The sequence below is a fragment of the Electrona antarctica genome, assembly GCF_951216825.1.
Source record: "Electrona antarctica genome assembly, chromosome: 5".
NCBI classification, from domain to species: Eukaryota; Metazoa; Chordata; class Actinopteri; order Myctophiformes; family Myctophidae; genus Electrona; species Electrona antarctica.
In genome coordinates this window covers 44,226,107-44,239,989 of record NC_136810.1, presented here as the reverse complement: position 1 = coordinate 44,239,989, position 13,883 = coordinate 44,226,107, and the positions used below count along the sequence as shown (strand labels likewise).

Genomic DNA, 13,883 nt, shown 5'->3' with positions numbered 1-13,883 from the left:
ACAAAAGATGAACTTAGAGTAATGTAAAAAAACCTGAAAGGAGTTTTTGACACAAGACACAAGTTCTTAAAGTAATTCTCAGATTTCTTTAGTTTCTTTCTTCAGATTCCGAGTGTGTACAAGGGTAAAGGATAGAGGAGAGAGAATTCTCCTAAGTGCTCTGAATGTCAACATATCATTTTGCACAAACATATATACTGAAAAACATTGATTAGGATTCAGCTGTCACATTTCAATAGGTTGAAAGGTCCCATTAGTGTAAGATGTCATCAGGCTGTCATGGGCGTCCGATGGTCTGAATCCTGTTTTCGACTTTAATCACGTTCCGTGATTAGGATTCTGTTGTTGTCCATTTATCTCATAGGGTGAGAGTGTATGTTTATCCTCATCTTTAAGAGCAAGGTTGTTGTCGGGTTGTTTTCCATGTTTCTCCATTTAATCTTATTTCCCTTTTGGTATAATGACAATGACAATCTGGAGTGGGCGACAGCTGATAGTGGAATTAATACACACGCAAATATTGATATGACATCACTGTGTGACAGGGCAGTCCTGTTCACCAGATACAAGAAGATTTACAAGGTCTTTTTTAACATAGTAATAAGATGTGAACATAAAATATGAAACAATAAATCATAAGGTAAGAAAATACCCATCAAACGCAACCACTATTTGTGATTGACTGAATACTTTATTAACAGTTTATTATATATTTTATATATAGTGCTAAAAGGATAACACAAAAAGCCCTGAGGGCTTGTTTCCATGTGCATAACTATGTGTTCCCAACTCAGTAGGCTACACCATGACAATGTCATCCACTGGTCTCCTCTCTGCTGATTCACCCAAGCCTTCACCAGACCAGTCTCAGTGGATTAACTGCCTAAGGCGGTAAACGCAGGATATGATCTGTGTCATTCAGGAACCAGGTGCATCCTACCAACCAGAAAACAATATGCTTAAGTAAACTTAACTATTTGATACTGGAACCAAAACAAAAGTGCATATTCAATAGGCTATGTACTATAAGTAGTTTTCCATTGCATTTAGCCTTTGATGTAGAGTAGACCTATTGTTCACATAATGCATTCTAGGTCACTAGGTGTATTTTTGTTTACATAGTCTCTGGGCTATTAAAGTATTGTTTCCTTAAAAACAAACCAAAACTAAAGAATTCTCGACATGGATGGCTATATGGCTGCAGTAAGCCTAAGGCATGATTCATAGTATAATTACGCTAATACCATATTGCATTGTTTCTCAGGACAAATTAAAAGTAATTTATAATTAACACCTGTAAGAATGTTATATAGTTTATTTCCCTTATGTGTGTGGCTGTGGCTACACAACCACACACATAAGGAACTTGCCAGTTGCCACAAACGATGGACGTGTCAGATCATGTCATAAACATAAACTGTTATCAATCTTTGTGCGTAAACGCAGCGCGTCCTTTTACGCAATCCATTTGAGTCTCCGCTGCTTTCTCCCTTTCTGCGTAATTATGCCTCCCTCCTGCTGGGGCATTTGGCTGAGAAACGCCTCAGGTCCCGCCTGCCGAAATGCCACCCCTCCGTTTCACCCCTGCTGCTGTCCCCCGCCCATCCCACTGCCAGCCACTATACCGATGGCCACGTCTTAAAAAAAAGTCCTCTTTGTACACAAACGGACACTGGAGATAGCGGTTCTGTCGGGAGGATTCACCTCAAGTGATCCCCCCCCACTAAGGGATTTTGAAGAGTTCTCCATTGGATATGTGGTCTGTCGCCAGGCAACACCGGCGTTAAGGTAAGACCGTAGGCTTCCAACGAAATAACACAGAAGCTGCAAACAGAGTGGCACTGTGGCCAGCCATCCACTGAGCCAAGACTAAATACTTTTTTCTTTAGGCTACTTTCATGGGGACTTTTGGTTTACGTTTCCTTTCCGATGGACCCGATGAAGGAGCGAACGCACGTGTGCCACATTACAGAGAAATTCATTTCTTGTTTGGATTCATACGTGTTTTTTTAATAAGCCTACGTTTACATAAAACTTATATAAATGTAAACGACTAGCGATTAATTGAATGGGGGGGAGGGGGGTCGCTGGGACAACGACAATGGAAAGCCAGAATGGGAGAGAAATGCTGTTTACATATTTGCGATTCTCCCATATTGTATAGTGAAAATACACTCGATACAGTAGCTATTTTGCCGAATTAATTACTTGACAGCCTACAAATTCATTACAAATGTCACAAACGAACGAATAAAATAAGCCGGTTTAGGCCAAATGGTGCATTCACGACTTTCACGTTGACTGCATAATATAGTGTTGCAAGGAAACATGTGTCTATTAGTCAGATCAGATGTGTCTAGTAGTCTATTCCTCAGAGACTTTGTTAATATTCTTTTTTTTAAATGCTGTGGAAGACATGTCTACCTAAGTTTACTCTACAGAAACACAAGTTGAAAGTGTTGCATTTCCCTTTATCCCACCAAAGGCATACCTTTGTCTCGATATTGTCAAAAGGAGACTGACATGATGACATGATCTGGAAGTGGCCAAATATCCACTTTTTATATATTTTAATTCAACACAGACTTTTTTTTAGATTTGGTTGTGCTATGATAAACAACCTTTCATGTTCCTCTTGCAGGACGAGACAGAACAGATGGATACAAAATAGAATCTTTTGGCTGGGCAACTTAAGCTACTGCAGAGACCAGTGTTGCCAACTCTCGTGAGAGAAATAATCCAACCCACCTCCAAAAACAAGCCAAACCTTGCATGAGAAATAAAGCCAAATCTCACCTCAAAAAACAAGCCCAATAATATGCCATAATGCCATATATCCCCCAAAAAATAGATTAGATGCATATATCATTCTATTTACTATGTAGGTCTACACATACTTTAGCCAGGGCTTAATAAGTAGAGACACCAGACCGATTCTGTCACTCAATCCCCCTCAATGGGACCCCCCCCTATCCCTATGGGGAATTATAGTATATTTTATATGTGTTGGCTTGATCGATTTGCCAAAGAAGCCACAGTGTTTTTAAAACAAGCCCCCCCCCCCCCCCCAACTCTAGAAAAAAACAAGCCAAAAGTTGCGGGAAATAAGCCTTTTGGCAACACTGCTGCAGAGACAGAGAATGTGTAACAGAAGACAGGGAGAAGAAGAGAGAGAGAGAGATGACAGTGGGTGAGAATGAGAGAGGATGTGTGAAGAGGTGAGAAGAGGCTATATAGACAAAGAACAGGAAACGGCAGAGAGAAACGGAGGGAGAGCTGTCATGATGTTTGTTGTGTATGTTGTAGATGTCCTGAGGGCTGGAGGTAAGGCGTCCCTGTTAGGACTTGCTCAATAAGCAGCCGGATTAACTCAGCAGTGATCTAAACAGTCGGCGCTCATGGATCACCTCAGCAGTGTCTAAACAGTCGGCGCGCATATAATCATTCAAAGTGTAACTTTCTTTTCTTTTTAACTTTGTCCCTCTGGCTGTAGGCTTTGTGTTGCTTTCACTCATCCATCTATATACTCAATTCAATTCAAATAGCTTTATTGGCATGACAAAACATACGTTTACATTGCCAAAGCAAAACAAAAGGAACAATACAATCAACAAACAATACAACAATACAATCAAAACGAGTGAAGTGACATCCAGACCCCAAGGAACGTCCAGACCCCCAGGAACGTGCCCAAGGGGCTGGCCCGGTTCCGGCGAGCCTCCCCGTGTCCGATTACGGTAGAGAAATGACAGAATTACCGTGTTGCAGCTTTCCGTGCTCGGACATACAGACACAGGGACAGACACAGCCAGGACATACACACATTGCTACATAATGGAGCGGTTAGGCACCGCTCAAAAAAGGTACCTATGTACATATAGGGGTTTGTCTAATAATAGCTGCAATACATGTTTTTATAGTGCAATGCATGTTATAGGGCAATAATAGGGGTTTGTGCAATTAACAGGAGGAGTGCCACTTCACCCTCATGGGCGTCTTACTGCTATATATTTTAGTGATTTGATGCACTGATCGGTTGTTGGCACTTTTAATTTAGTTGTACGTGTTACAATGACAATAAATTGACCAGCCTTCTGCTACATTTTCGATCCTATTGTCTCTATATAAGATCTTTGTTTAATTTCCACACCTATAAAGTTATTCAGAATTCTCTATACTTTACACTAGTGTACATCCTGAGATTCCTGACACATGTTACACACAAGTCCACACTCAGGTTTCCACTCAGATTTGAACCTGTATTTACATTTGGTTTTTATTATATTGTTGTGCCAGATATTGCCACATCAACTTGAATCATTGAATACATTTGTTCTCTTACTGTCTCCCTCACTCTCTGTCTCTCTCACGCACGCACGCATGCACACATGCACACATGCACACACACACACACACACACACACACACACACACACACACACACACACACACACACACACACACACACACACACACACACACACACAAAATACACAATGGACTGCTCCCCCTCCTCAGACTGTAATAGAGTCCTTACAGTAATTCCAGATGTTGAGTGTCCACATATGGCTATACATTATGTCAGTTACCATGCAGTACAGTGTGTTCCCTCACTCCTTTTCCTGCCTGTTAAAACACTATTCTAATGTCTAGGACTGCAGATTTTTACTGAGTTGCTAATAGCAATTCAGTAAATAGTTGATTGTATTGTTCTACAATACAATAGCAACTTGCTGTTGTATTGTCTCAATTCAGCACATGGTGTGAATGTTACTTTGTGTTTGTGGTAATGCAAGCATAGTGCATGATGAGATCATTCACAATGTCATGTGTTACCTTTTGACCCAAACTTTGTAATCCCCTCAGTGATTACAATATAAATACATTACATCGCATAAAGGGTCGGTCTCTAGACTAGACTGATCTGGTCATGGAACTGCACATCTATAGGGGTACTGCAAGAACATTTCAGGAACACACATGTTAGTTATTTAACATATACCCCTCCCTCCATCCGTTGCCTCCCACCCTCCCTCTTCTTTCTAATGCTAAACCCTTATACATTTTGTGCCGCAGAGCAGATACACAGCTCCAGAGAGAGAGAGAGAGAGAGACCGACACTAACCCAGAAGAACCAGGGAGGAATCCATCCAGCCCAAGCACCAACAGCTGTGAGAGCTCACACCCACAGATACAACAGAGCCAGAGGGATTGACACGGCGAGCATCATGCCTCGCTGCAGACTGGGCCCTCCCACCGTGGTTGTCCTGGTGATCCTGCAGGGAGCGGCCGTAGTGCTGCTCTTCGGATGGTACGTTCAGCTCAGTCCCTGCGGCTCCGAGCCTCCCCAGGGCAAGGTTCACGTACTGCTGCTATCCTCATGGCGATCAGGCTCCTCTTTCTTGGGCCAGGTGTTCAGCCAGCATCCGTCGGTCTTCTATCTGATGGAGCCCGGCTGGCACGTGTGGACCACGTTGCAGAAGCCCGGTGCCCGGGCCCTCCGGATGGCGGTGCGTGACCTCATACGGAGCGTGTTTCAGTGTGACCTTTCCACAATGGAGGCGTATATGCCGGAGCTGCATAACATGTCCACCTTGTTCATGTGGAGCCACAGCCGCGCTCTGTGCTCCCCGCCGGCCTGCTCTCTCACGCCGCGGCCCCAGTTCAGCAACGAGACAGAGTGCCGTAAGCGGTGCAGTTCCAGGGGGCTGCAGGCAGCGGCCAGCGCCTGTCACACCTACAGCCACGTGGTGTTGAAAGAGGTGCGTTTCCTCGAGCTGGAGTCGCTCTATCCGCTCCTCCAAGACCCCACGCTGGACCTCCGAATCATTCACTTGGTGAGGGACCCACGTGCCGTGGTCCGGTCAAGAGAGCAGTCGGCCAAAGCCTTCATGAAAGACAACGCCATTGTCCTGGAACAGGGGGGCACCTCCGTTGCGGACACGCAGTACCGCGTCATGCAGGAGATATGCCGCAGCCATGTGCGTATCCACGAGAGGGCCACCTTGAAACCCCCAGAGTTCCTGAAGGGTCGTTACAAGATGGTGCGCTATGAGGACATGGTGCAGGATCCGCTCACGGAGATCAAGGCCATGTATAAGTTTGTCGGGCTGGAAATGACCGATCCGCTGCAGGATTGGATCTATAAGGTGACGCACGGGAAAGGCAAAGGCACCAAGAAAGAGGCGTTTGAAATCACCTCGCGGAACGCTGCCGATGTCTCGCAGGCGTGGCGTTCCACATTGGCCCACGACAAGGTCAAACGGATCCAGGAAGTGTGTAAGGGCGCTATGTCGTTGCTAGGGTACAGGACCGTTGACAATGACAAAGAACAGAAGAGACTTGACATGGAACTTCTGGAACCCAGGGAACAATATCACTTCAGTTGGCTCCCTTCCAAAACACAACAACAAACCAATAATAATTAGCACAAAACTGATCACTAAGACGTTTTTTATACCACAAAGAGCAGAGTATTATAATTTGTCTACAGAATGAAGTCTATAGATTAGAATAATTATATTTGATAATTTTTTATCTTTTGTCATGATGTCCAGATTACACAGTGAAATTCTCAGTGTCACTTTTAACACTCTCTATGAACATTAACACAGAAGGACCCAATTTGAGTGTGTAATCTGGTCTGCTTTGTATACAACACTGATCCGTCCTGAAAGGGCAGAAATGTGATGAGAGTGTTGCTGTCCGCCATGGTTTTGTTCTGGAATCCGTGCATAACTTATACAGAATGCAGCCCTCTGGATTCTGTTGGTGCAATGAATAATGACAGCTCTGAAATGTGTCCTTCAGTTTCAAATACTTAGCCTATAACAACTAGTGTGTTTCAAAAATGACACAAAACTCATGGGGACGGAATGCCTCAGCCCTGTACCACAAGCAGATACACCTGATTGAAAAACAATTCAAAACAAACCTGGATAGATTGGACACACATAACAGATCAAAGCAGTTGTCACTGGTTTAACCACTGACCAGTGGTTTAACCACCTAAGCTCGTTGTATGACAAATAGCAAAAATTGGCAATCTACAAGCTACAAGGTTCTATATTCGATTTTGTGTTTTTATGTTGGTTATGAAACAACAATATGGATTTACTACATATTGAGAATCTCTATACAATCTCATGATTGAAAGGGCAGCAACAGAAGCACATAACACGATATTATCCAGTGCACATTCTTAGTTGTAGTACTGTAGATGGTGGATATTAATAATATTATACACAAAAAGACAGTAAGATAAGTTATAATGTAATGTCCCCATAGGGAAATTTGTTCTGGATTCCAAGTCATCCCTGTATGTACTGTGAAGTCTACATATACTGGGTTTCTTTGATTATTGCACACAAAAACGAAATCAATATCCAGCTGTATTACACGACAAGTGTTTAGGGTTTTTAAGGGTATGGAAGTCTACATTTAGGCAGTAGTATAATCTTAAATCACATTGATTTACAATTTGCAGATACTGTAGATGTTTTAAGAGCCAGATTAAACTGGAATATGATTTTGCAAATGGCCCGTTGACTTTGGTTCCTTCAAGTATAAAGATAATTTATATCAAGGCTTACCTATAATTTGTAGGTCTTTGATTGATTGATTGAATACTTTATTAACAAAGTGCACACAAACATTACAGCAGGTACAGTTACGCCAGTAATGCTAAAAGGATAACACAAAAAACCCTGAGGGCTTGTTTCCAATGTGGTAAAGTATGTATTTGATTCATAAATAATACATTTTTTATTTAACACATGATCAGAACTAGCCTTTTTTAGAAATAGATCCTCTTGGGCCAACAAGTCAGGACTGGTTCTGAAGAAAGCAAGAGGTTTTTCATTGAGACACGACCATGCCATTTTCAATTCTAGCTTGTTGTTTTCTTCAACAGTCGCTTGTTTTATTAACATGTATGTAACTGCATGGTACTTGACATATTATGGTACTGTGATATTCAGCATGTGGAACACTGTGCATGTCAAGTATATTATTCTGTGTGCGTGCACTGCACAGTGGTTTGTGGAGTTGAATTTTACATTAGAGTCTGTCTCATGGTGCATATTAATATGCATGTAATAGGTACGCTTATACCCATAGATGACGATTATTATTATTATCGTAGTTCAAGGCACAGAGAGGAAATGCATGTTGACACAGCATTATTGTGTCACATGCTTAATAGCAGTGTTAAACAATATATCGGCTGTATGTTTGGGATTACCTTGTTTACCCCATATTCAGGCCATCATAATGTGATTGGGAGTTATAATATATCTATATCCACGTGTATATAACCCACTCTCACTCGAACAAATCAGTATATCAATTTGTCATTCACACTGCCTTAAAACATTGCCCTTCTGTGACACAATGCATGACATATACACAAGGGTGATGAGATTCACTTCTACATTCACTCATGTTATCTTTTATTCTTTGTACCGTTGCATGAAAAAATGCATCACAAAATAATAGCCCAGTTTTCCTGAAAGTATCATGAGACTATTTTGTGTTTAAGATTAATCAAGAATTGCAAATGGGCGGGAAAGGTGGGAAACCAACGAGGATTGTGTCATGTTGCTGCACTAGTGACGTCTACTGGTTGGTGACGGTGCCTGCATGTATTCATGAGTTTCAAGTCCTATACCTCCCATGTTGGGGACCAACACAGGTGTTTCAATTTGTTCCTGCATTGAATTGATTGATTGATAATTTTATTAGACAATAAAATGCAAACAGTACATGTTATAGTAAAGCATGTTTGGTCCAAAATGACAGCACCGAAGAAAGACCTTGCGGTCTTGTTTCCATTCGGGTCCCATGCATTAATTCACAATAACAATAATGAAACACTTGTGTTGGTTCCCAACATGGCAGGTGTAGGACTACATTTGGGGAGTTAGGGAAGGTGGCATAGCTCCGAGTTTGGCAGTGACAAGGGCCGCAGTACATGGGTGAGATTTGTCCCTATACACAATTGTTTTAAGTCCTTGATCCTGATACTAAATGAAAAGAACGGTGATTTGTAGCTTTCGTGCTGTTTTCATCAGACATTCCATAATGAAGTTGAACTTGCACATAACTTGCTACATAGATCATAGTCAAAGTGCTATTTCTTACAGTTTAAATTATTTTTTAAGTTATTTCAAATGAATTTCCAATTGTCTGTATAACAAATGTTAGTGTTAAAGCAGCCCTATTTAACTTTTTTCTATGAATAAAATCTGTCCAATCTGTATGTTAGAGTATACAATATAATATTTGTCTCCCTGTTCTTCTAATGAGACATTTAGATTGTGTCAAAGGTCATGTCTCACCTCGACACAGGATCTGACACCAATTTTGACCTGATGGTCAAGATTCAATTCATCCTCTGAGCAAGCAGGCAGGCTCTAGGCTATAGCACTTGTGCAGTAAACCAGGTTCAAATCCAGGGTATAAGAGGAAAGTTACATAGTGCTGCTTTAATGATTGTTTCACTTGCTTAATTGTCAATGGAATGCTTTTGGACAATTGCTATATAAAGTGCCTGAACAGCTAATAGCTATCTCCACATAATGTGAATAATATATGAAGCATCCTCTATTGTGTTTGTGTATCATTCTTGCTGTTCTTGGGCATAGAGAGATCACTTTTACACAATGTCCTGTGATCATTTACTGACAATTTCATAATTTGTTTCTCACCTAAACTTGAAAATAAGTAGGAAACTAGTAGGCATACATATGCACAGAGAAATGACAGTGTTAGTGCCTTAATGCCTTACAATAGATTTAGCTGACAGATCAGACTGTTATTTGTTCAACTGTTTGTTTTAGAATAAGACAGAGATTACAAGTACGTGACGTTTTTTCTTCTTCTTTCTTTTTAGTAATGATGACTGCAATACATTTTTGCTTGTGTCCTCGTCTTTTGCATTATTATTGCCCTCATTAGTGACTTTGGTTGTTCTGTCCATTTTTTCCCATACTGGTTGCATTTAGCTCTTGCACTTGACTTTGGGCTAACTATGGGTTGGTCTCTTGAGATTAAACTCTTTCAAGAGAGACCTGGCCAATAAATCGGCAATAAAAGACAAAAAGATTTATAGGCCTATTGTAAATGATATAGGTGTAGGCAAAGATCTGCAATTTAAGGTCTTGTGATTTGGGCTACTTAACTTTCATTCAAATCATGTACCCTACATGTTCTTCCATAACTTTAACCTTTGCTTTAAAATACCTTTGGCATAGCCACAGACAATAGACAGAAATGTAGGCAGCCTATACAGTTCAATACAAGGTCTGCTAAGATTTAAACCCATGAAAGCCTATGCCTTGTTTCTATTGGAGTCCGTCATACTCAATTCATCGAAACATTTAATATTTAGCAAAAGGCCGATGCACACCTCAGAAGGCTAGTGACAGGTGCGTAGGGCAATGGAGCATACATAAAAAAGGGTATCTTTGAAAAACATAGGAAGGTCTAATCGACGAAACGTCGACCTAATAAAGAGCAACATTTTGGCAAGTGTCTGACAGTGTGTGGGACCTTTTCTTTGTTTTTCAAAGATACACTTTTTATCGAAACATTTAATGACATGAAATATATAGTAGGCTACTAAAAACATCATATAAACAGTTATCCAAATAATAATATTTACAGTAAAGGGGAAGGGGCGCTTTAACTGTTTGTCTGTCGTGTCCCTGTGTCCATGGCTGTGTCTGAGCACGAAAATAGCATTATAGCGTTTGTTCACCACCAACTTAGTGTCACTGTTGCACAGCCTAACACACAGACACAGACACACACATGCCAGGGAGGAGTACAGTACAGTACAGTACAGTACAGTACAGTACAGTACAGTACAGTACAGTACAGTACAGTACAGTACAGTACAGCACCACTCACTTCAGACGGGTCTGATTTTTTTGTGGCATAGGAGAAGTAACCACCATGAGTGCCTTGTGATATCACACAGAGGGATGTCAGATTGATTGACTGGATACTTTATGCTCTGCTGATGAAGGCGCATAGCCGAAACGCGTAAGCGTTCCTTTTTGGTGTGCCAATAAAGAGATGGAAATGTGAGTACTTTGTCCGCCATTTATTGAAGTATTGTAGGCCTACCCTTTTGACACATTTATAGTATCCAGCAGGTGGCAGTGCACACGTGGCAGTGCACACGTGCCTGCTACTATATAGCCTGGTTAATAAACCAGACCGAATCAGCCGTTGGCAAAAAAAAGTTGCCTACCATATACCGCGACAGTGTTGTGTGATATTAGTCTGGCTTATTAGCCAGGCTAGCTACTATACGCTAGACACAGGTGGCGGAACTATTTCGCTTTGTGCTGTTTCTCATCGGGACACATTCGGCAGTGGACCATTTATCAGTGTTGCCATGTCTGCTTATTATAAGCGAGATTGGGGTTGTTTTTCTGTGAAGTTGTTTGTGCATATTAAATAAGTATATTGTTAGTTTTTTTGTCTTGTTTCTAAATTAGTTATTTTGTCCACACTCCATGACTCCACACGGACCCCAGTCACCCCACCCACCTGAAAAGTGTTTTGTGCCAGGTACTACCACCAGATTTGTGTTTAATAAATAATAATACAAAATACTACTAATTTTTAGATTTAAATTGCTTATTTGTGGAGTGGTTTCTCTTTCTTTCTTTCTTTCTTTCTTTCTTTCTTTCTTTCTTTCTTTCGCTTGCTTGTTTCTATCACAAGATCTCAGATCTGGCAACACTGCCATTTACTCTTGAGCACTGAGCATGAACAGCATAGCACGCGGAATCGCGGATCTCTGAAGAATTATTAGTATTATTACAACTTCAAACTACAGTACCACGATGCCGACTGACACTAAAAGAGTGCGGGGACCAGAGGTGTCACAGAGCCTTTCCCTCTTTCGGCCCAAGCCCGTGATAACGTCGTCCGCCGCAGATGGTAAGACGACGGACGGCAGACAGCGCGATCAGGTTGATGTGCGACCCGTGTTCGTGCGCTGTGGGCTGATCAGCCAAGCAAAAGGATCCGCGTACATTGAAGCTGGAAACACCAAACTAATGTGCTGCGTGTATGGCCCACGAGAGATGGAACGCAAAGACGAGACTGATATGAAGTGTGGGAGGTAGGTTGATCATGTTGTGATGATAATGCATGTGCGTAGCCGTAGCCAGTGGTGGAAAAAGTTCTCGCATGTTTTACCCATTGAATGGAATTCAAAATGTACTTAAAAAGTACAAAAGTATTGGTATCAAAATGTATTTTAAAGCAGTTGTTCCCAAAGTGGGGTCCCCCAGGGGTCCTTGAGGGGGGGGGGGGGGGGGGCTGTGCGTGTGTGCGCGCGGGCTGTGCGTGTGTGCGCGCGGAGCAGAGCAGCCGAGAACCAGGTCGTACGTTTTGACGCACGGCGCGCGCGTATGTGCGTGTTTAAAACAAAATCACAGCATGTAAACCTTTTCAACAAGCACACATTGACTGGTGTCATTAATGAACCTTCACCAAACAGATTTTGTAACTATATCTTGTCTGTTCTTTCTCTGTTTCCATCTAGGTTGATGACTGATATGCGGTTCGCTCCCTTCTCCTGCCCTGAGAGGGGCTCTTGGATACAGGGGAGCGAGGAGAAAGGCCTCTCACTGATGCTGCTCGAGAGTCTGCAGCCGGCCGTGTGCCTCCACAAATACCCCCGGTCGCAGATCGAGGTCAACGTGATGGTTCTGGAGAACAACGGTTCGGTCCTGGCCCACGCCATCACCTGCGCGTCCCTCGCCCTGGCGGACGCAGGGATCGAAATGTACGACCTGGTTCTCGGCTGCTCCATCCGGCAGGATGGCGCGTCTTACGTGATCGATCCTGCCTACCTGGACGAAACCGGCTGCAGTTCGAGCAGCGCTGATGAAAACCAAGGCAGTCTGACCGTTGCGTTCCTCCCCAGTTTGAATCAGATATCCGGGCTACAGTCGGACGGGGAAATGAGGGAGGAGACGGTGACGGCGGGAGTTCGGACCTGCATCGAGGGATGCTACAGACTGTACCCTGTCATCCAACAGGCTTTGGCCAAAGCCGTGCGGAGGGAAGCCCCACCACCGTCAGAAAGCTGAGACTTGCCTCTTGTAGTAGAATGTTTTTTGTGTCTACCGTATAAAAATGTTACATGAATACTGATGCATTTTTTTTTACCGGAATGTAAATAATGCATACAAATTATGTGCTTGACATGTCATATCAGTGATGTGGTCAATGTTTTGCTGATCTGTGGAAATGAACAGTTTAATATTAAATAATACAAAAAAAACCTCATTTAACAAGCTGATTCAGACATCAAAGCAGTTTTCCTCCGATCTCAGGATCTGACCAACCAGTTTACAACTTAAGCATACTAATACCAATTTTTACATTAACTAGACAGGTGCCCGGCTGTAGAGCACAGAGTCGATAACGATGGAAGTTGGTGATCCATGCACACAATGCGCAATACATGTTGTACCTGTGTCAAGAGTACCCGTTCCACCCATCTGTCTGTGTCCCTTTTATGCCCATATATGGAGATTTCTCTATAGACAAAAAAGGTATCTTTCCTTCAAGTTCTATACTGCTTAATTCCCAAAGGTGTAAATTGCAGAATTGCAAAGAAAAAAGGGAATACAAGGCACTCCGTCTTTGGTGAAAAAAGATTAATATAATTTATTGATGAGCAAGGCAAATAAAAATCACACCCGTGTGAAGTGAGGGGTGCTAATATTAAAGTCTAACTCATGTTGATTAGGTGATGTAATGGCGATGTAAAACAAACAGTGCCAACACAAACATTAACACCATACAATAAAGAGACAATATGATGTAATGAGGCACATGACATACATTTTCCC

General features: G+C 42.2%; 2 protein-coding genes across 2 annotated transcripts; both read left to right on the top strand.

The window, feature by feature from the left end:
• Positions 1 to 1,666: 1,666 nt before the first annotated feature.
• Positions 1,667 to 8,981, top strand: chst6 (carbohydrate sulfotransferase 6). The gene is made up of 2 exons (XM_079501702.1): positions 1,667 to 1,788; positions 5,077 to 8,981. The coding sequence occupies exon 2, from the start codon at positions 5,229 to 5,231 to the stop codon at positions 6,426 to 6,428; it is 1,200 nt and encodes a 399-aa protein (XP_079357828.1). The 5' UTR covers positions 1,667 to 1,788; positions 5,077 to 5,228; the 3' UTR covers positions 6,429 to 8,981.
• Positions 8,982 to 11,723: 2,742 nt separating this feature from the next.
• Positions 11,724 to 13,327, top strand: exosc6 (exosome component 6). Its single transcript, XM_079501441.1, has 2 exons — positions 11,724 to 12,139; positions 12,566 to 13,327. Exons 1-2 carry the CDS (start codon positions 11,859 to 11,861, stop codon positions 13,113 to 13,115), a joined length of 831 nt encoding a protein of 276 aa, XP_079357567.1. The 5' UTR covers positions 11,724 to 11,858; the 3' UTR covers positions 13,116 to 13,327.
• Positions 13,328 to 13,883: the final 556 nt, after the last annotated feature.